Source organism: Nansenia antarctica, assembly GCF_963989245.1.
Source record: "Nansenia antarctica genome assembly, chromosome: 5".
NCBI classification, from domain to species: Eukaryota; Metazoa; Chordata; class Actinopteri; order Argentiniformes; family Microstomatidae; genus Nansenia; species Nansenia antarctica.
In genome coordinates, this window is record NC_137690.1 from 38,645,863 (window position 1) to 38,669,053 (window position 23,191).

General features: G+C 43.0%; 1 protein-coding gene across 1 annotated transcript; it reads left to right on the plus strand.

Annotated features, from left to right (window-relative positions):
* Nucleotides 1-1,701: 1,701 nt before the first annotated feature.
* On the plus strand, nucleotides 1,702-22,298 carry LOC308157473 (calcium and integrin-binding family member 2-like; the record flags this gene model as incomplete). The annotated part of the gene is made up of 6 exons (XM_080531030.1): nucleotides 1,702-1,752; nucleotides 2,612-2,646; nucleotides 8,375-8,486; nucleotides 19,638-19,785; nucleotides 20,082-20,277; nucleotides 22,277-22,298. The coding sequence occupies 6 exons, from the start codon at nucleotides 1,702-1,704 to the stop codon at nucleotides 22,296-22,298; spliced, it is 564 nt and encodes a 187-aa protein (XP_080387156.1).
* Between the last annotated feature and the right edge of the window lie 893 nt (nucleotides 22,299-23,191).

Consider the following 23,191-nt stretch of genomic DNA (forward strand, 5'->3'; position numbering starts at 1 on the left):
ACGCAACTGCCCCATTGAGATGAATGACTTCCGGTGCAACGCAATGGCCTGGTGTGCACGCAGCTTGAGTGAGAGAGAGAGAGAGAGAGAGAGAGCGAGAGAGAGAGAGAGAGAGAGAGAGAGAGAGAGAGAGAGAGAGAGAGAGAGAGAGAGAGAGAGAGAGAGAGAGAGAGAGAGAGAGAGAGAGAGAGAGGAGACTGACAGGTATGTCAGCTGTCACAAACACTCAGTGTTCAGTTTGTCTGAGGGTAAAGCCAGAATAGCCAGAGAGAGAGAGAGAGAGAGAGAGAGAGAGAGAGAGAGAGAGAGAGAGAGAGAGAGAGAGTGAGTGTGTGAGTGTGTGAGTGTGTTAGTAAGTGAGTGAGTGCGAATGTCAGTGTGTGGCAGAGTGTGAGTGTGTGAGTAAGACAGTGTGAGTGCACGTTCCATGAACAGAATTTAGTGTCAACTCCCGCCATGTGTTAGGTTGAGTCTGCCTGGTGCTATAAGTTGTGCTGCCGCTGTCTCTCTCATTTGTCACTTCATCCATTATCCCAGTTGGGAAGAAATTTGCCCTGTGAAAATTGTGTTTGGACATCCATTGCAATTTCTATATAGAGTGAAATCATGGCCATACCCCTGTAAAAACTACCTTTACCATTACTAGGTCCTGAAAAAGTAAAAAACATAAAACACTAAAGAATGGACCAATACTCAGAGTGTCTCTGAGGTTGGAGGACCCTAGACCTAACCAAAAGATGCAAGCAAACTAACTTTAACTTAGAGCCGGCATTACCAAATGAAAAAGATAATAAAGCAAATAAATAAATAAATAACAAACATGTGAGATAACAACCATAGCAATAATGATAACACCTAAGTGTCTTATTCTAACAATCTTAAGTCAATTGTAAAACCTGAGACTTGAACCCAGAGCCTCAATCTACTGAAATAGTAGAATAATAGCTAAAGGCTGTGTCTTTATGATAGAACAGAAGACACATATTTACATTTAGGAAAACATGGGCTTTGGAACTGTATTGTGCCGGGAATCATTAATAAATAAGCTAAAGGCTGTGTCTTTATGATAGAACAGAAGACACATATTTACATTTAGGAAAACATGGGCTTTGGAACTGTATTGTGCCGGGAATCATTAATAAATAATGTTTTTCCTAGATGTCAAGGGGGGGGGGGGGGGGGGTTAACAAAATGAATGCATGAGAGAGGCAGGATTTCCAAAGGTTCGCTTGGCGTGGTGCCTCTCAAATAGAAATAGTTCCCAATTAGCCTGCCACTTGTAGACGCAACACGCCGCAAACCTTAATTAGTTTTGCAACGGTCGCGCACGCTCCGCGTGTAGTCTGGTCGGGTGGAACTGTCTCGGCTGCGACATCCTGGAACAACCAAGTGTTGAGACAACATTAACTCAGCAGAGACGACTCCGCGAACCCGCGCCTCTCCAATGATGCGTAAAAAGGAATCTATTTTTCTCTTTGGTCGCACTCAACCACATCAAATACTCTGCAACGACGTCTACTTTATGTAAACATTTCCATATTTAAAATATTTGAAAACGGACAGTTGTACAATCCACGTTCGATCATACGCGTGTGTTCAGCAAGAGAAGGACATGATGTCGTGGTAAATGACGAAAACAGAAATATCGCCACGAACTTCCAATGTAATGTATCTGTGTGATGGAGAGATCACTCGACTACGATGGGTAATAAGCAAACGATATTTACTGATGAACAGTTTGAGGCATATCAGGTAAGATATCCAAATAGAGACACACTGTATGTGATTTCAGTTTACTAAATTGTTCGCCGTCATCTCTCATCTTCACATTCTTATTCTAATCTCATTCTAACAACATTGAAATAATGCATTTACTAAACTGTTATAAATAGATTATTGAGTTCCCTGTGTTGAAATGCATTTGCTGCTCAGAATGAACAAAAACATCCTGATAATAGTTCTCTTTCCTTTTCACACTGTCATCTGACTATTTTGAGCTGCGGTAGTTTGAGAAGATGGTTAGATAGATACTGTAATCAAATTGTAGGCTGTATGTATGCTGAGATATGATAAGGCTTCTGACGCTTTGATGGGTAATACATGTGTGTGCTGTGGCTAGAAAACCCCCCACTTCCCAGTCAAATCCCCCGAACGTTTAAAGTCCATACAGCACCAAATCATTGCTTGGTCATTCTAAAGGTCATTTGCATACACAGCAGCCACTTCTACAATGTACAAAAAGGTTACTGTCGTTTAGGCATGTGATGGTAGGTTTCACATTAGGAAATGGGATGACCCCCCCCCACCCCCTCTCTTTCATCTGAATTGACACTGAACGAACGTCACAGGTGAAGGTGGACGCCTTATCAGCATCTGTTGTTCACCTGTCCGGTGTTTTTAGATCAGTGCAGATGAAGAGAGATTAGGAGGGCACAGGACAGCACAACAAACTATTGGGACGTACCCCATATATATTTTTGGGCAAATCTTATGGAGTACTACTATTATCAATGCCCAGTGGCCCAGTATTCTGCCCATCCTGTATACTAACCTGGTTCCTTTCTGTCTATTCAGTCAATCCTAATTGTATTATTATCATCCCTCTTTACAGGACTGCACTTTCTTCCCCCGGAAAGAGATCTTACGGTAAGCCTGCATTTGCCTACATGCTGCTGTTGATCTGAGCCCGACTAGTACAGTTGACGTGGGCTGGTTCAGTGCAGCTTCTAGAACTTACTTGTAGGATCCACCATGACTGGGGCCGCTTGGTGGCGTAACGCACTAAGCGTCGACCATGTGACCGCAGGGGTTCCCGGTTCGATTCTGGCCGCGGACATATCCTGCATGTCATCCCTTCTCTCTCTCACCCATCCTTCCTCTCAATTTCTACTGTCTCTATCCTCCTCTCTCTCTCGCCCATTCTTCCTGTCAAATCTCTACTGTCTCTATCCTCCTCTCTCTCTCACCAATCCTTCCTGTCAAATCTCTACTGTCTCTATCCTCCTCTCTCTCACCCATCCTTCCTCTCAATTTCTACTGTCTCTATCCTCCTCTCTCTCACCCATCCTTCCTGTCAAATCTCTAATGTCTCTATCCTCCTCTCTCTCACCAATCCTTCCTGTCAAATCTCTACTGTCTTTATCCTCCTCTCTCTCTCTCTCTCACCCATCCTTCCTGTCAAATCTCTACTGTCTCTATCCTCCTCTCTCTCTCTCTCTCTCTCTCTCTCTCTCTCTCTCTCTCTCTCTCTCTCACCCATCCTTCCTGTCAAATCTCTACTGTCTCTATCCTCCTCTCTCTCTCACCCATCCTTCCTGTCAAATCTCTACTGTCTCTACCGCAATAAAAGGAAAAATATGAATGGGACTGCCCCACTCAGAAAAAATTACTTTAAAAAAGGACTGATACAGTATGGGAAGTCAAGCCAAGCCAGAGACTTCACCACTTAGTTCCATCCTGATTGTTTCTTCATCTGTTTTTCAGAGGTCTCTTAATGTCATGGCTATGTCAGTAACAGGATGTTTGGGGGGGCCGAAGGTGCTCTCTCAATGAGGTTGTAAATCAGAGATTCCAGATCTCATTCTTCACTCAGAACCAGCTAAATCTACTAGCCGATATAGCCTACTGTTTATATTTCACGTCTCTAAGCACAAGGGGAGGCTGGTGGAGGTAGAAATCGGAGGACAGGCTCACTGTAATGCAATGAAACCCTTCCTGAATCTATTCCATCCATTACAGTGAGCCTGTCCTCTGATTCCTACCTCCTCCAGCCTCCACTGCTAAGCCCTAGCGTCTATCTGCTAGCGTAGCGCCTTACCCCTGATTCTCCACACTGCCTCTCTCTAACCTGGAGCTTGTCCAAGACCTGTGCTTCTCTGTCCCTGCCTCTCATCCTGCTGGCCTCAGTATTCTAAAGCCATTAACTTCCTGTAGCGCTGCCAGTGCACTCCCAGACAGGATGGAATCGAATCTCCCTGGTTACAATTAAAAACCTTGTGTTTTCAGTTTCCCTCGACAGACCGTTTGTTTTCTTGAAATGTAGGTCATGGTCATCTTCGATATTTCCTTTCATGCTACAATGCTACATCTGCAATGACCATGACTGAAGATGTACATCTCTGCTAACACTTACGTAGCTATCAGCCTTCTGATGGGGATCTGAGTGAGCGGTGTGGAGTACATTGTCGACCAGTGTCGACCTGTCCTCTGTTCTGTTCAGTGGTCTCTCTATGAAAGCTCGATATTTCATCCATTGGTGAAGTCGGTGCACGCGTCCAGGTATTGATTATCTCATCCATCAACAGGCTCAGTCGATGACCAAGCAGCTGTTCATACAGCCCACGAGGGAGATATTGTTTCATGTACCGAAGGCCATATTTGAAAAAAACGAGCCCCAACTCTGCTGTTATGTTGTAATACTAAAATCCATTCCAAAGCAATTCCAATGTCTTTACTACAGTAATAATGGACCCTCTATATTGGCTATCTATGGTCTGACCCATGTCATGATAGCTCCATAGCTTTGCTCCTGCACCCATAGCCACTTAGCTACTACCTACAAGGAGACCTGTGTTGTAATGAAACCTAAGAGAGGTGACACTCTGGCCAGGGGCGATGATGCACAGGCGTGCCACGGACGAGCTGATGGACCTGCAGGCCTGTAGAGAGAGAGAGACACAGGGATGCTAGGTCTGCAGAGAGAGAGACACAGGGAGGCTAGGTCGCTCACCCGCTTTGGACAGAGGAGGGGAGATTTACTAAGACATTAGCAGGTCTAAAGCTCTCTCTGACCAGCCTGGCTGTGGAAGTGCTATATATTGATATATATTCTGTGTATATATATATATATATATATATATATATATATATATATATATATATATGCTACTGCAGTTATAAAGAGCGGAGTTGTATTCCTGAGCTGACAGATATTTTATAAGCGGCCATTTTAGTTATGGTCGGTTGGTTATCGAGGTACAAAGGCGTGAAGAGAGAGAAGAGATATATTCAGTCTTGAGTCCCGATGGTGTTTTTTTCTTGTCTGTGTCCTTGGGCTCTGAGGTTCAGTCGACACGGTTCAGTAACAGGGTCTCAGGCAATTTACACAGCAGACTTTGTCCTTATTAGACCTGGGGACCAATGAATGTGTTCAAACCAACATGTTCAAACACTGGAGCTGCGTTTCTTTTGTTTTTGCCTGGTCTGATGGAACCAATAGAATTGTCCCAAAATGGTAGACTCAAAGCTAAATCGAGCGCACCTTGACGGCAGGAGAGGCTGGTGGAGGTAGAAATCGGAGGACAGGGCTCATTGTAATGCACGGAACGGAAGGAGGATCGGTATCGTATACATGAGTTCCCATTCCTCATTCCGTGAGTTCCAATGAGCCCCCCCCGAATGGAATGAGGAACGGTGTCAAACCTTTGATACCATTCCTCATTCCGTTCCACGCCTTACAGTGCGCCGGGCCTCCGATTCCTACCTCCACCAGCCTCTCCTGTTTGATGTAACGTATTTGACCCAGGTTTGAGGCCCTTTAATAAATGTTTTTCATTTCATTTCATTTCTTCCTGCTCACGTATTACCTCATGTAAACATCGTTACAACACTCGCATCGGCGATTGGACATTTCCAAGAATAGCCTTGGAATAGCCATCGGAATATCTCAGTAACATTCTCCACCAATTAGAACTAACATGTCTAGCTCTATGGAAGGGAACCTGCTCTACGTGATCCATGTGCCCAGATTATGTTTGCTTTCCATCTGCTTTCTAGATTGATGATCATATCTCAACACCTCTGCCAAGGCCTGGGACCTTCCGGAAGCCTTCCTTTGCTTATTTATTGTCTACAGACAGGGCCGTATAGCACTATGCTAATCGTGAGCCAGCAGGCCGTCACTTTCAGGTTTATTATCGGAAATGATGTTTACCTGGAAGCACCCTAAACAACCCCAGCAAGTTGTTTGAATGAATTGTAGGATCTACCCCACCCCCCTATTCGGTTGTTAAATCGTGATGTGTTTCCGGGTCCAACGTTGGCTGAGGCGCTCTCTTCGAAATGCCGCAGTGCTGTGTCCCTTGTTGTATGGATAGATCCGAGTAAAAAAAAACGATTGAACTGTCATTCTACCGCTGTAGTACACTGGTACTCTGGCGCGGGGAATTTTTTATTTGAACCCGGAAATTGCTAAACGTCACACTTAACAACCGAATTCCGCTAACATACTGTAGGACGCATGTACGCAATCTACGCTCCAGCAAATTCATCAGTCTGGTCATCCCCGAAGTCCGCACCTCCTTCGGCCGTCACTCTTTCCAGTTTGCTGCCCCCTACTGACTGGAATGAGTCGCAAAAGACTGAAACTCAACACCGTCATCTCGTTACCCTCTTTTAACTCATTTAACTCAAAACTCATTACTAGGCAAGGCAAGGCAAGTTTATTTGTATAGCACATTTCATACAACAGGGGCAATTCAAAGTGCTTTACATACATTATTTAAAATTACAGCAAGAGGAGCATAAGAAAATAAAAATTACAATGAATAAAAGCAAATATAAGAAGTAAATAGATAAAACATTTAAAAAGACAATAGTTAATGGAAAAAGACATTGATAGAAGTGTTTGTGTTTAATCATAACTGGTGCAAGGTTTTTAGCTTAGATTTAAATATTTTAAGGGTTTGGGCCTGTTTGATTTCTTCAGGGAGTTTGTTCCAGCAGCATGCAGCAGCGTGACTGAAAGCTGCTGCACCGTGTTTTGTTTTTAGTCTTGGAATTATTAGCTGATTTGTCTCAGCTGACCTTAGGGACCTTGCGGGAATATAGGGTGGGAGGAGATCTGATATGTATTTTGGTCCAAGACCATTTTGTGATTTGTATGTAATTAGGAGGATTTTGAATTACATTCTCTGAGAGACTGGTAGCCAGTGCAGGGATCTCAGGATTGGTGTAATGGGTTCAAATTTCTTTGTTTTTGTTAGGACCCTAGCAGCGGCGTTTTGGATGAGCTGCAATTTACGAACAGCTCCTTTAGATAGGCCTGTTAGTAGACCATTACAATAATCAAGTCTACTCGAAACAAATGAAACCTCTCATTCTTGTTATGTTTTTCAGGTGATAGTAGGCTGATTTAGTTATCGAGTTTATGTGGCTGTTGAAGTTTAGATCGGAGTCTAGAATTACACCAAGATTACTAGATATAGTCTCTGATCACTGCACCTGCTTTTAAAAGAACCTCCCCCTGGTCCCTGCTGTTTTATACTGTATATATTGTAATGTTGTATTTGTTAGGTATTTGTCCTGAAAAATGACTTTTGTTGTTTATTGTACTCATGTTTTATTTATAAAAAAAATTCTGAGTGGGGCAGTCCCACTCATATTTTTCCTTTTATTGTGATAGAGACAGTAGAGATTAGACAGGAAGGATGGGTGAGAGAGAGAGAAGGGATGACATGCAGGATATGTCCGCGGCCGGAATCGGAATTGGTTACATGGTCAACGCTTAGTCCGCTACACCACCTAAGTGCCCGTACTCATGTTTTATATTGTCTATACTGTGTTGTGGTGTACAGATCTCTGTTTTGCCTCTTGGCCAGGTCGTCATTGCAAATGAAGAAAATAAAAAGGACCTCCAGTCAACATTGCTACAGGGTGGTGATGTGACTGGCTGGGTTTGGATCAGGGTTTCCTGTATGCCACGAGACTGTTAGCCTGTAGAGCTAAATCATCGGCATTCCGCCATTATGAGCAGGATTCTAACTCACCTCTGTTACACAGATACTAGACGTGACATGGTGGCTGTGTGAGGATAGTTTATGATGTCTGGGAGGGCTTTCGGAATGAAGCTACCATACAAATAACAATCTACGTTATTATAGAATGGGTTTTATGTGTGTGTGTGTGTGTGTGTGTGTGCCTGTGTGTGTGTACGTTGTAAATCATCTCGCGTCGGAGAAGACTTATATATATCACATCATTGTACCATTATGCAACTTACTCTTGCATGAAATACACATATAGCCTACAAAATAACTGACTTTTTGAAGTAGTCGATCATCCTATAGTCAAATATCTGACATCTGAAAAATCTCCAAATAGTACAAGATACAGCTGCAAGAACTAGTACAAACAAATATGATGACATCACTCCGGTACTCTCTTCTTTACACTGGCTTCTGATTAAAGCACACGCTTTTTGGGGCTCTCCGGTTGGCTGTTAGTTTTATTTTTATTGTATTGGTTGTTTTACGTTTATGTTGTTTGTCTGTTTTTGTGTTGTGAAGCACTTTGTGACAATTGTAATCATTTGATTTGATTTGAGGAGATGCCAGTAAAATGAATTCTCATGTATGTATTATCATTTGACTGGCAGGTTACATGGGCGGTACCGTGAGCTGGCTCCTCATATAGTACCTATGGACTACACTAACGGGCCTGACATCACCCTGCCTCTGACCCTCATCGTCACCATGCCAGAACTGAAGGTACGTCCTTTCTTCAGTTTGGTGGTTTTGTATAGAGAGACGGCACACAACACAGACACACGGCAGGTCAGAGGAGGTGGAGGGTGCGGGTAGGGGTGTGTGTGTGTGTGTGTGTGTGTGTGTGTGTGTGTGTGTGTGTGTGTCAGGAACACGACTCCTCGCTTCCTCTCCTCTGTCCTCTACCCGCTTCGTCCTCTAACAGAGTCGCAGGAGAGTATGGAATGGGAACAGTGTTTCCCATGGGATGTTTGTGAGACTGTGGCGTGTGGATCAGGCACCCAAAAAAAAAAAAAAAGTCTGGGGAAAAAACGCAACCTTACCCTAACCCTAACCTTCGCAACCTGATTGTTGCAAAACATGAAATTGGCTACATACTTTACGTATTTCACAACTTCTGAATCTTCCAGTAAGCACCATTGGGGGCTTCTAGATGTCTCCTGGGCTGTAGAGGGCTTCGTTTTACTGTAGGATAGGGATACACATTTTGATTTAATCTGTACTTGAAGAGTTCTGGGGCCTCATTTATAAATCTTGCATACGTCCCAAAAAGTGCATACGGGTCAATGACGAATAAGGCTTCTAAAAAGTTTTTTGTTTTTTTACTTTGTTCAAAATACATAACATTTTTATTTTTGATGTGCTTAAACATGCCGCATTTGTTCATTTGTTTAAATATAATTTTTTACTGTATTTCTAATTGCTCAAAAACTGTCAGGTGGCGCAACCAATTATTTGTAAAAGTATTTATATTTTCCTATTATTTATTTATTAAGTGAAATCTTTGTCATGTATCTATTATCTATATCTATCTATATCTATTAGACAAAAAGTAAAAGTAAAAGTTGGGCTGCTTTTTCCTTCACCGACAGTGGCATCTAAAATGATTAAAATTAAAGACATTATAATCGTGAAATGTTTAAAAGTGTTAATATATATTTAAGTAGACACAAATGCAAATTTTAGAGCATCTTGGAGCTTTAAATAACAGTATTTATTCCATATAGTGGCATTAATTGTGGTTGCGCCAACCAGTGGCGGATACAGAAAGTGGCTGATGGGTAGGCCTGGAAAAATCTGGGTAGGCCTGAGTGAAACTCATCACCGCACGTTTTAGACCTATGTATGAGCAGCCAGATGGATGGAACACAACCGGGCTCGCGATCATAGGCGCCGATTTATGTTTCTGCCCGTGGGTGCTCGAAACATTTGGGTACGACCAACACGCATGCACACACACGCACACGCACGCACGCACACACGCAAAATATTCGCAGGGACTGGAGGAGATCACTATGCAGACCATGAAACGAACGGAAAATAAATAAAGTACCTGTCTACCCAGAGAATGCAACGGACAGCCAAACAAGTTATTATAATACACACACGCAAGGCATTCAAGCGCACGCAATAGTCAATGAATTAACCAATAACCATCAACTATGGAGGACCAAGTATAGAAATTGTAATAAGAAATGCCTGTATTATCATTTGCAAGCTTTTAACTGTGGGTGTTGACAGTCCAGTGCAAACCGAAAGCTCAAGTTGAATCATACATGTACCTGGCTCGGACCAGTTGTGGTGATCCATCATTTTATTACAAAACCTAACGCTGCTTATTAGGGGATTTACGTAAACTGGTGTATACACATATATTGTTGTGTAAAGTTGTGTGCTTCTATTGTATTATATTATTATATCCAGTGAAGGCATACACAATGTTGTTCCACACAAATGTTTCCCTCTTCGTTTTAATCTTGGAAAGTCTCATAAAAAATATACTTCACCGAACTATTACAGCGCTGTCTCGGACTCTCCGCACGTCGGCGTGTGGCGTCATCATCTGTTATTGTGAATAAATAAGATTTCTAGACAAGGCCCAAATGGTCCAAACTTTCATTATTTTCACTGACTTCCAGACGTGGCTTTTTAAGAAAGCGGGGCAATGTTAGCTGTTTAGCCATCGTAGCGCGCACACTGAACAACTGGTCAAGGTCAACTGAACAATCAGAGTAAACATAAAAGAGGAAGCAATGTAAACGTAAGAGAGGAAGTTGAATATTATTAGTATTAATACATACTTTTAATCATTTCCAAGACAAAACTATTCACATTACAGTTAGTTAGTGAAAATTAAACTTTACAAATATTTTATTATAAAAAAATATGTATTTTTATGAATCTGACTGGGTGGGCCAGCTGTCAATCTGGGCGGGCCTAGGCCCACCCAGGCCCACCCATAGATCCGCGCCTGGCGCCAACTGACATACCGGTTGCACCACCTGACTTTTGCCACTGATTTCAAATTAAACAGACTTCTACTTGGACACCTGCATTAGCTTTGACCTATGCTAGCAATATCATACAAATCATTTTAAAACAGAATAGTAGTTTTATGATAAAAATAACATTTTCCTAGTTTTACATTGGTTGTACCACCTGACATGGAAAATATACCCTCCAACCTCTGAGGTGAAACTATCTATTTTTATCAATATTTGAGAGCGCTCTACAAATCTTTTCACTCAGCCACAGATGTCAGACAGGGTCCTCTGGATGATGAAACATTTGGCTGATGCAATAGTCTCTTGATTTCAAAATAAAAGTCCCATGTTTTACGGTTGTGCCACCCTGACATTTGAGGAAAAAGAATTACGGGACAAAAGTTCCTCAATTATCTCAATAGCTTTAAAACTATTGTTATTTGTAAATGTGTGTTTATTTGAAAGGTTTCAAACATAAAATCATGCCACAGTATTTTATATTGAATATATTATTATTAAAATACCACTTTTAATAGTGTTCTTAATCTGTTCCTTTGTTGAGACGGTTGCGCCACCTGACATTTTGGGGGTTTGAGATGCTAAAACACAAAGTAATCCATATTATTAGAATGTACTGACAATACATTCAAACTAACCATGTTGTATAGAATAAAATCATATATGATTTGAATTGATTAATCTATTTTTAAATGGAAATAATATACATGACACAAAAATATGCACGTCACGTCATTGACCCATACGCACATTTTCCCGCAATTTGGGGATTTATAAAAAAAAACGACCTTGGTGTGAAACTGCGCGCAGCTCTAACGCACACAGAGACCCACGCGTATGCATAGAAACTGGAGAAATGAGCGACTGCGACTCCGCTGGCAGAAGGATGAAACTGGAGAAACGCTTTGAAATGGATACCGTTTCCACCAATATAAATCAAAATATTACCTCTCACGTATTATATATGAAGGATTGCACACAAAGAATATACGTGCACACTGCACATATCTTACTTGTCCTGTACGCATCACACTGTATATGTATCTTTACTGTACGTATCATATTGATATTCATGCGAATATATTGACTTTTTACATTCATATTCATTGCACGTAGCGCGAGGCTGGACATGAACAAGTTGACCACCATCCGCATTGACTTCACAGTAACGTCCGTCTTCATAAGGGTAACGTTCCCGATAAGTGCAATGATTGCAATGTCCATACATTAAGGAACACACCCCATGTATACGGACTACAGAAACCTTAAGCTCACAGCCACTTTACTACTGAACTATCTATAGGGTTGGGTACCGTTTGGTTTTATTCGATACCGGTGCCAAATCGGTACTTTAAAAACGGTACCGGTACCGAAACGGTACTTAAATCGGTACTTTTGATTAAAAAAAATATCTATATAGAAATCCAGGATTTTTCAAATCACTGACGCGATTTTCCGAGTGCACGCCATTAATGCCGAGCGGCGATGTTTTATATAAGGTGATCAAATACCAACATATCCTGATGCTACAGCTGCAGCAGAACATGGGGAACTACAGCACTGAACATAGGTTACCGTATAATATACATGTGACTGACAGATCCGCCCAAGACACACACACACACACACACACACACACACACACACACACAGTGAAAGATAATCAGCTCATTGAATATTAAGTACACAAGAGTACACACAGAACCGGGAACGCGCATACAGCACTGAACAACATCCGTAGAATATAAACTTGTGACTGACAGTCACATACACACACATACACACACATACACACACACACACACACACACACACCAGGGTTTCCGTTAACCGGTAATTACCGGTCTTTGTCCGGTAAAATTAGTGTAAGTCCGACAAATTGAAAACTCGTCGGACATAAATGTCCGGTGAAAATAATTCCCTCTAACCATTTTCAGCTGAGCACCAAACACACACACACACAACACTGCCCGAGAGAGAAGGACCCGCCCTCTTTAGTTAGCCTATAGGCTATAGGCTAACTAAAGGGGGCGGGTCCTTCTCTCTCGGGCAGTGTTGCGTGTGTGTTTGGTGCTCAGCTGAAAATGGTGTCCCGAAGCGGAGCGCTTTAACTTTATCGCACAATAACAAGGATAACAAACGAAACGGACAACATTTACACTAAGATGGAGACAAACTTCAGCGATATGATCTAACAGCCGGTCTTCAGGACGACATACAGACCCGTATGAGCTTACAGGGCTATCCCCTATCTATCTGAGAAAAGGCATAGCCTAGGCTGTAACATCGAACGGAAATTAGCCTATACGCATTGCAAGTTAATTTAAAGCCTATTTATTTTCAAAGAGTTTTATTCTATTTTATTTTATCTGATAAAAGGCATATGAACGGAAATTAGGCTAGCCGTGTGTCACGCCAGAAGCCTACATGCTTGCACTGTTACTGTTCAATAAAATGTTATACATCTAGACATTGTGGTATTTCTTTATATACGTATCCCAGACTGCCTATCAATTGTTTCTCAATAAACAGTTATGTTCTCCCCATTGTCATACTCCCGAGCTAAACGAAATGCCTTCCCAACCAGCAAGACCTGGTTATAGAAATGACGTTGTTTTATTGATTTAAAAAAAAGGGTAAAACTGGAAAGAGAACATAGAAAACTCACATTAATCCCAAACAATTTAACAAACTTCAGTTAACGTAATGTGGAGTCCGTTCATTGATCGATGCTGTCTGTTCAGTTCCCAGTGAGGCACCCGTTCAGCGCTGGATTTGACGCATGGCATAGCGCGCATGCGTCAAATCATGTTATATTATTATATATTATATAGCTCGCATCTAATCGTATCGGATGAGAAATAGACATTAAATGGCATATATAGGCCGCTACACAACAGTAATCACCGCGACAAACAGCTATATTAGATTTGAAGAAAAAAAATATGATTTTGAAAAAAAAATTCTAACGGAAACCCTGACACACACACACACACACACACACACACACACACACACACACACACTGAAAGATTATCAGCTCATCAATATGAAGTAGGCCTACATGAGAGTACACGCACAAAACGGGCTAATTAACTGTTTACACAAGTAAAATCACAGTGTGACAGTCAGATGAAGCATTCGGTAAACAATCAACAGCAAGGTAATGCATCAGCTGAGTTAAAGAAAACCAACTTTTACCTTTGATGACACCGACATGAGCCCTGTTTTCCCATACCTCCGCCGTTCTGTTCGTGATGATTTTAGATTATTTTTTGCACCGCGCATATTGCCCTGTAATTAGACCACGCGACCACAGCTTCCGTGTGTCTCTTATTGTCCAAATGTTCCCTGAATTTTAGCTGCATGTTTTTCCAGCATGTAAATCCGTTGTCAATAACAATTCGACTGCAATTCTTTCCCCCTGCCAATAAAACGTTGTTAAAGTGACGGAGAGACGCAAAGGAGAGGGATTTCCTGAAATCCATATTTCCCGCAAAATTCAGACCAATCACAAAACTGTTTTGCAAGCGCGTTGCCTCGCTCTTGTTGAGAGCGATTCAGTCTCGGATTACATGCACTGAGTGGTGCGGTTGCATGTAACGTCCGTTTCGGACACCAGGGGGCGACAGAGGAACCGAAACGAGGCACCGAAATCTCTGTTGCAATTCGGTTCGGTATTTACCGAATGTAAAGTAACCGGTACCATACCGGTACCGGTTTTCGGTACCCAACCCTAACTATCTATTATTACTAATTGCACCACCAGTGTATCTTGTCTTACTTAATCTGTAATTATTACTGTGTGGGTATTACACTAGTGGTGCAACTAGATAGTGATAATAGATAGTTCAGTAGTAAAGTGGCTGTGAGCTTAAGGTTTCCGTAGTCCGTATACATGGGGTGTGCTTGAGGATAGTCAATTGTCTACAGTGGGCTTGTTCATGTTCTTCAATGTATGGACATTGCAATCATTGCACTTATCGGGAACGTTACCCTTATGAAGACGTACGTTACTGTGAAGTCAATGCGGTCTTACCTGTACTATTGTCACCTTTATCTTGTATTATGCCTATCGCCTTATGTCTTGAACCGAAGCCTAATTGAATTTTTCTGTATTACACTGTGTAATGTAACGTAACAATAAACTTGAAACATTCATGGCTTTTCTTCAATGCAATCTGGTTAGATGACAAACTGTGTTTCCTTGTCAATGACAATAAGGTTGAATCTAATCTAATCTAAAAGAAAAAACATGATTTAGGATAATAAATACAAAGGGAGATATCTGTTTTTGCAAAACAACTCCTCAAATATGTTGTACATTTTAATCGGGAATCATATTTAATTGGATCTGTAATTATTAAACAATAATTAATAAACAATACTTGGATGTTATGAAATGTATATAAATAATAAGGTGAACAGTAGGACGAATTATGTTTAAATTGATTTGAATAGATATTATATACGTATTATCTATGGTCTGGCAGGTGAGAGAAGTTTCATCTTGTTAAGATGTGTTCGTTGTGTGGAACTGTTGCGCACACATTTTTTTCACCGTTCTGTCGGCCATTTAACTGACAATTTATAGGCAACTATGGGCGTTAAAAAGGGTGGGACGATCGCTCTTTTTTGCTTTGTGTGTCTTGCTTTGAACCACATTCATGGACCATACGTGTACAGCTAAAAAAATAGAAAAAAATAGTAGACAAAACATGGCATGATTGTACAAGTTGCTGAAACTGAAATAAAAACTAAGTAAAAATAAAAAAATAAATAAAAAAGGGTGGGACAAGACGCTCGTTCACATGCTAAAATGTTTTAGTTGATTGTGATTTATAAAGGGAAGCAGGTTTTATGAATCTGAATGTTGGTGTGCGTAAATGTTCTTGCATTGCGTACGTACGCAACCTGATTACGCCAGTTCTACGCAAAGCTTTATAAATGAGGCCCCTCGTCCTTTAACACTTGAACAGCCATGGGCATGACCAAGTGAGTAAAAAAAATGTATACCTTTGCACTCGATCACATTAACAGGACCCTCCTTTCATGACTTTTCCTAGATATGTGTTCTACCACCCAGTATTCTTACATTTTCAAAATCACATCAGGATAAGCTAGTTTAAAGCCGTTTTGCAGTTTTTCTGTGTAGGAGGCAGGCTAATTGACTAGTGGTCTTTGTGTGTAAGTAGCAGCTTCCCATTCTAAAGACTATGGTCATTTGACCCCCCGAGGCGGCGCTAAGAGTAGGTGAAATAGGCACGGCTGTCCTAGTCCTAAAACCAAAACTTTACAGAGGTGTGAAGACTCTGAGGAGATGGCTGCAGATAATTTTATAATTTTGCCATTAAGCAGACGCTTTTAATCCAAAGCGATTTACAATTACGAATTACAGGGACATTCCCCCTGGAGTAACTGAGGGCAAAGTGCCTTACTCAAGGGCCTTACTAGTAGTGGTGTGGTTTCAGGCGGGATTTGAACTCACAACCTTCCGATCACAAGTCCAACTCACTATCCACTAGACCACCACTACCCCAGATCTGCTCTAACTGGCTGTGTATTTGACCAGGCTGGGCTTGCTGAGGACTATGCAGCATTGGGGGGTACAGTACCGTAGGAGAGAAGACAGAGTGGGAGATGCTGTTAGACTGGCCAGCGCTGACAGCCCTGCTGCACTAAGCAGCATCCCATTCACCCACAGCTGACTCAGCTTTTCTTCTTATTAGTCAGCCTCAGTATGTCACCCTCCTCCTCCTCCTCACCCCACCCCTCGACCCTTCGCCCTGCCTGGCAGACATTCACTGAGGCAATGCAGACACTGGGTCGTTTAAACAGAGAGTAGAGGCTTGGACTCCCACTACTCCCACGACTCCCACGACTCCCACTACTCCCACTACTCCCACTGCTCCCACTACTCCCACTACCTCCACCTGCCATGACATTACAGTACCATGTCAACAGTGTCCAGCTCACGCTGACTGACTGGAGCCACTAGGAGCCATGAAGGATGAAGGATGGTCTCGTGACAACAGGCAGAGCCAAAATGGTCGCCCAGTGTCTTGGCTTGCACTGACCGACTGGCTGACCGACTGACTGGCTGACCGACTGACTGACTGACTGCCTGACTGACTGGCTGACTGACTGGCTGACTGACTGGCTGACTGGCTGACCGACTGGCTGACCGACTGGCTGACTGGCTGACCGACTGGCTGACTGACCGACTGACTGACTGACCGACTGACTGGCTGTCTGACTGGCTGACTGGCTGACCGACTGACTGACTGACTGGCTGACTGACTGGCTGACCGACTGGCTAACCGACTGGCTGACCGACTGGCTGACTGGCTGACTGACTGGCTGGCTGACTGACTGGCTGACTGGCTGACTGGCTGATTGACTGGCTGGCTGACTGACTGGCTGGTGGGCTGGCTGACTGGCTGACTGACTGGCTGGCTGACTGACTGGCTGGCTGACTGACTGACTGGCTGACTGACTGGCTGACCGACTGGCTGACCGACTGGCTGACTGACTGACTGGCTGACTGACTGACTGGCTGACTAACTGGCTGACTGGCTGACTGGCTGGCTGACTGGCTGACTGACTGGCTGACCGACTGGCTGACTGACTGACTGACCGACTGGCTGGCTGACTGGCTGGCTGACTGGCTGACTGGCTGACCGACTGACTGACTGGCTGACTGACTGGCTGACCGACTGGCTGACTGGCTGACTGGCTGGCTGACTGACTGGCTGGCTGGCTGACTGGCTGACTGGCTGACTGGCTGACCGACTGGCTGACCGACCGACTGGCTGACTGACTGACTGACTGACTGGCTGACTGACTGGCTGACTGGCTGACTGGCTGGCTGACTGGCTGACTGGCTGACTGGCTGGCTGACTGACTGGCTGGCTGACTGACTGGGGTCCCTCACAGCAATGAATGATGGCGCGTCTGACAGCAGACAGAGCCAAAATGGAGCCCAAAAGTCACTGGGTTGTTGTTGTTAATCATCGCCTCACCTGCACAGTTGGATGCATTCATTAGCTTGGCATTACCCTAGCCTAGCCTGGTGAATGCTGTGTATATGATTGACAGCAGCACTGACTGTATAATGTATCTGGCTGTAGCTAATGGATGGAACCTGGCACACAGAGAAGGGATTGTGAGTTTGTGTACTCTACATGGAATGGGTGGGTGGGTGGGTGTGTGTAGCTTTTAGGATGATTCGGTGTGTGTTGGTCCAGGGTTGTTCTTTGCCATGACCAGTGTGATTGTTCAGTACATGAGACATACATATCAGGGGATGCCAGTGGAGGCAGAAATCGGAGGACGGGCTCATTGTATTGCATGGAACGGAGTCAGGAATGGTATCAAACACACATGCATTACAGTGAGCCGAGCCGTCCTACAATGTCTACCTCCACCAGCCTCCTCCGCTGTGCCACTAATGCAATCCAAGTTCTTGAGACATTTGTGATGCTTGTGATGCATTCTAATGCTTTGGTCCGCATATCGGGATCTGATGTAATGATCGGACCTTTCTTTCTGGAAAAATGTGAATACATTTCCGCGTTGTTGAAAATCAATGACACATCGCTAGTCAACTAACTCAGTTTGTTTTGTTGAGCCTGCTAACAATGTAAAGTAGTGTTATAGTTAACTAGGTAGCAGGAAATACATACATTTCAGGACCCTCCTTTCATGACTTTTCTTAGATATGTGCGTTCTACCACCCAGTATATGGGCAGAGATATGTGCGCTGTTTACTTAATACTGTTCAGCACTTGAGGTTACATTCAATGCATGACTTGTGCTATATATATAGGCTAAATAAAATTATGAAAGCGGCAAGTAGTAAGTGTACGCATCAAAGGCATTAGGCACGTAACATCCAGGCTGTATAAACACATGACAGCCGTGCGTTATTTCCAGAACTTTGCCCGAACCCCCCCCCCCCCCAGGACCCGGGGAACAACGGTACGCTCCCCGCGGGAGTGAGTGTTGAGGGAGAGAGGAGACGGCAACCCTCGCTCGCCATAGACTGTATCCCTACTCGTCTCTCCTGAGCTCGGTTGTAACGTGAACCGTGGAATGCGGGATATGTTAGATGCTTTACAATAATTCCCCAAATGACCAGAAAAGGAAGCTAGATTTGTCGCTGGTCGCTTTTGAGGGGCTCTGGAAAGTTGCCAGATATAGGGACAAAGTCGCCAAGTTGGCAACACTGGGGGTGCGTTCTTTAAACTTCCTTGAGTACGTTAATGAAAGGTGCTGATTGGCCGAAAAGGAGTTAGGTCAATCAGCGCTCGATTGCTCTTCCTTAAGGACCCGGATGTCTGAAAAGTTTGAGAATTTGAGGATTTGAATTTGTGTGAGAGGATTTGTATTTGTGTGACAGCACATTTGAATTGTGGAAACTGAATGGTTTCAAAGCAAATAAATTCAGTTTCAAATTATGTTACTCAGACTCAGTTTTTCAATTCAGTTATTCAAGTTAAACAATACAAATTCAAATGATGTAATTCAAATTCATTTTGTAAATTAAAGTATTCAAATTGAGCAATTCAAATTCAAATGTCAGTAATTCAAATTCTGTTTCTGGTGGCACATATCTCTGCCCATACCAGTATCCTTACGTTTTCAAAATCACATCAGGATAAGCTAGTATAAAGCTATTTTGCAGTTTTTCTGTGTAGGAAGCAGGCTAATTTACAAGCGGCCAACTAGTGGTCGTTGTGTGTAAATAGCAGCTTCGCATTGTAAAAGAGGCGGCTCTTTTAGTAGGTAAAAAGGCACAGCTGTTCTAGTGTTAAATTAGTTGTTTCTATGAGCTACCTGCTTTATGGAACTGGGTTCTGTTGCGTTTTAGGAGAACCCGTTCCGAGACCGCATCGTGGAGACGTTCTCTGAGGACGGTCAAGGCAACCAGACCTTCAACGACTTTGTCGACATGTTCTCTGCGCTCAGTGAGATGGCCCCAAGAGAACTAAAGACAATATACGCTTTTAAAATCTATGGTGAGTATGTCTCCCTGTCATTTTGGCTGAGAGTGGTTGTTTGTTGTTCTTGAAATTCTCTGCGTTGACATAATTCACATCAGAGCAACATCGTTACTCTACGACATTACCTGGAAAAATGAACAAACAAACCTCTATTTCTCTTGAAGGGAGTTTTGTTTGGCACACGGAGTCTGAACTACAGGCATAACGGGTTTGCGTTTAAAAAAAAAAAAGTACTTTATCACCACAGAGACAAGACGCAGTACCGTAGAGTATAAGGTTTGATTCACTCGTGTTCATTCCATTTAAGACAGATTTCAACACAGACAATTTCATCTGCAAGGCGGACATGGAGCAGATGCTGACCAAGCTGACCAAGGGGGAGCTGACCCCGGAGGAGGTGACCCTGGTGTGTGACAAGGCCCTGGAGGAGGCCGACCTGGACGGGGACAGCAAGCTCTCCTTCTCCGACTTTGAGAACATGATCTCCAAAGCTCCGGACTTTATAAGGTAGTGTTGTGGATTGAATGGATTCTTAGTAGATTGAGTAGAACTTCGAAAGAACAAAGAGCTTAAATCAATTGACTCAAATGAGGCCTTTTATTAAGCAGAGTTACATGAGCGCAGAGAGAAAATAAATCTGCGCCACAAGAATCACATCTCCTACAGGAAGGGAAGGCCTTCCTTAGTGCTCGATTTCCCAGAATGTAGAGAGACCGACTTCAATTCTCAGCATATTTGATATAAAACTACAACAGTAGGCTGCGGTCCTGTTGACCAAACGCCTCGATCGTCTCTCCTGTCAGGACTGTCCTGTGTCGATCCTATGACATCACTGTTTTAGGACAGGATGAATGTGTGTTGTGGGACTTGCGTGAGCTTTCTTACATTGCAAATCTAGTCTAGGGTCTACAGTGTAGGCTATGTTGTTTAGGTAAACCGATGGAAGTTCATCCATGTTGTTTACAAAACCATACATGCAAGGGTTAGAACTGGAAAGCTTTGGAGCGGGAAGGGGGGGGGGGGGGGGGGGCGGCGGGGGTTCTAGAGAATGAACCTCTTTATTCTGCAGCTCTGCATAATACCGCTTTCAGTGAGAGATAAAAATGCAGAAAACCAATAGTGCTTGATCAAAGGCTTTTTACTGCTGACCAATCCATCACAGTATTGTAAATAGTTGTCATTCGGGAGCCCAAATCAGCCGAAAAGAAACTTGCTAGTAAACCCCCCCCCCCCCCCCCCCCATTCCTGACGGCTTGATTTAGCTAGCCAATGATATTGCCCCTTAAATCTGTCAATCACACAGCGCCTGCTTGGAATTGGCTTGAGCCGTTCCTGGCTGAAAGAATGTGTTGCCCGTGGCAACCGGGCCAGCATACCATGACTTTGCATGAGCAGTTGTCTCAGGTAGATACTGTTGCCATAGCAGCATATAGTCTCTTGTTGCCAGAGCTGAGGTGATGCTCTGTTCAGAGAGTAATGAGGGGAGCAAAATGGCAAAATCTAGAAATGTTTGTGATCTGTAATACACAATATTACATTCCTTAGCCTTGGTTTTATGCTTGACCCACACAGCAAACACATCGCTCCTTTCGAAGTGCTTCATGCTGGCTAACGATTTCCCTGTTTGGCAGGGTACAACTTCTACAGGGGAGGCTGGTGGAGGTAGAAATGGGAGGACAGGCTCATTGTAATGCATGGTATGGATGGAATGAACCTTCCTGATTCCGTTCCGTTGCTTTACAACCAGACCATCCTCCGATTTCTACCTCCACCAGCCTCCCCTGAATTCCTATCATCCTGTGCCCACCAAAGCGCAGTCCAAAGTGACATTGGTGATAGTTCACTGGCCAGGCCTTGTAAAATGACATTACAGGGGCTCTATTTCACTTTAAGTAGCGCTATTAGCCGTGTGCTTGCAGGTTACAGCCCTATCATGACTCTGTACCGTGCTCTAATAGTGTCCTCAGGAACAGACTTGCTCCAGAAATGGCTTTTGGAAATCTTGACTGAAAGTCAACCAATTGCTAATTATGTGACAGGCCAGGTGGTCAGCAATTTCTCAGGTCCTTCCATTCATAATAAGACAGGGCTGATGTAGACAATGTACTTTTATTGCTTTTCAAAATGTACGTTACTTTTTATTGTTTAAAATACCATCCACCTGGTAGTTATTAGATAATGATGTGGTAATACTTCTGGTTCTTCTACTAAAATGTAACACCATTGGTAACTATCTGATTACAAATGGTGCCTAGTGTTGCTTGCTATTATGAATCTACATATTTAAAAATAAATTGATTTGTTATTACCGTAATAGTAAGTAAGTAAGTAAAGCTTTATTTATATAGCGCCTTTCGTACATGAAATGCAACTAAAATACTTTTTTTCATATTATGTTCATTGAAATAACAAATAAGTTCTGTAACATCAAATGGCTGTATCTGTTCAAGATTTGTTATTACAGTAACTGTTTGTGACTTACTATGTGTATATGTTACACTTCCAGCACTTTCCACGTACGTATCTGACAAGACACCCCAAGATGGGGTAGAGAAGAAGACGTCAACATGCCTTGGCTTGACCCACTTCCTGGGTTCTCTGATGTAATTACCTGGAGAACATCATGTCACACCTGATGTCACTCTGAGTCTCCAGACAATTGCGGAACCCAGATGATGTCATTTCCTGGAGAACCTGATGTCACACCATTGCGGAACAAAGAACCCAGAACCCAGAACTCAGAACCTGGAACCAGAACCTCAGCCTCACCTTAGCACAGTGCCTGTCCTATGAAACGCTACCAGAGAACGTTCCCCCACGTCTACCGTACTAAGTGGTGTTTGTACCAATGCAACCCCGACGTAACGCTACCAGGAACCAGTTGGCTTTGGTTGCAGGATCACAGACCCCCTGTTTTTGTTTTCACCGAAGCACAGGCCTTTTTGGCCAACTCATGTTCTAAAACAAGTACCAACCGAGACATTTCTAAAAGAGAAAATCATTAATGCATGTTAGTGTTCTCTATAATCAAATTCTAACTACATTAAGATGGACACAGACGGAGACTCTCTTTCTCTCTCTATAATGGAGCAAAATGAAGGGGAAATTATGATGAAGGTGAATGAAATATGGGCTAATTTTGATACCAGTAGTGCTTATACCAGTAGTGCTAAACAATCTATGAGGATTTTACTAGCGGATCTAGTATTTACAGTATTTGCTGATCTTTCCGTTCTTTTAAAGTGACTGTTTTCAATTGTATCCATTGAATGGACACCGGTGAAATGACGATGGTGATGAAAAGGTCTTTTCTGTCTGAAATGCGCCACAGAAAAGAAAGGAAGGATTCCTTAGGACATATAAAAAGCACAGTTTTAGCACCCAGGGCAGAACAGTCAAGAGCTATGCAATCTTTCTTCAA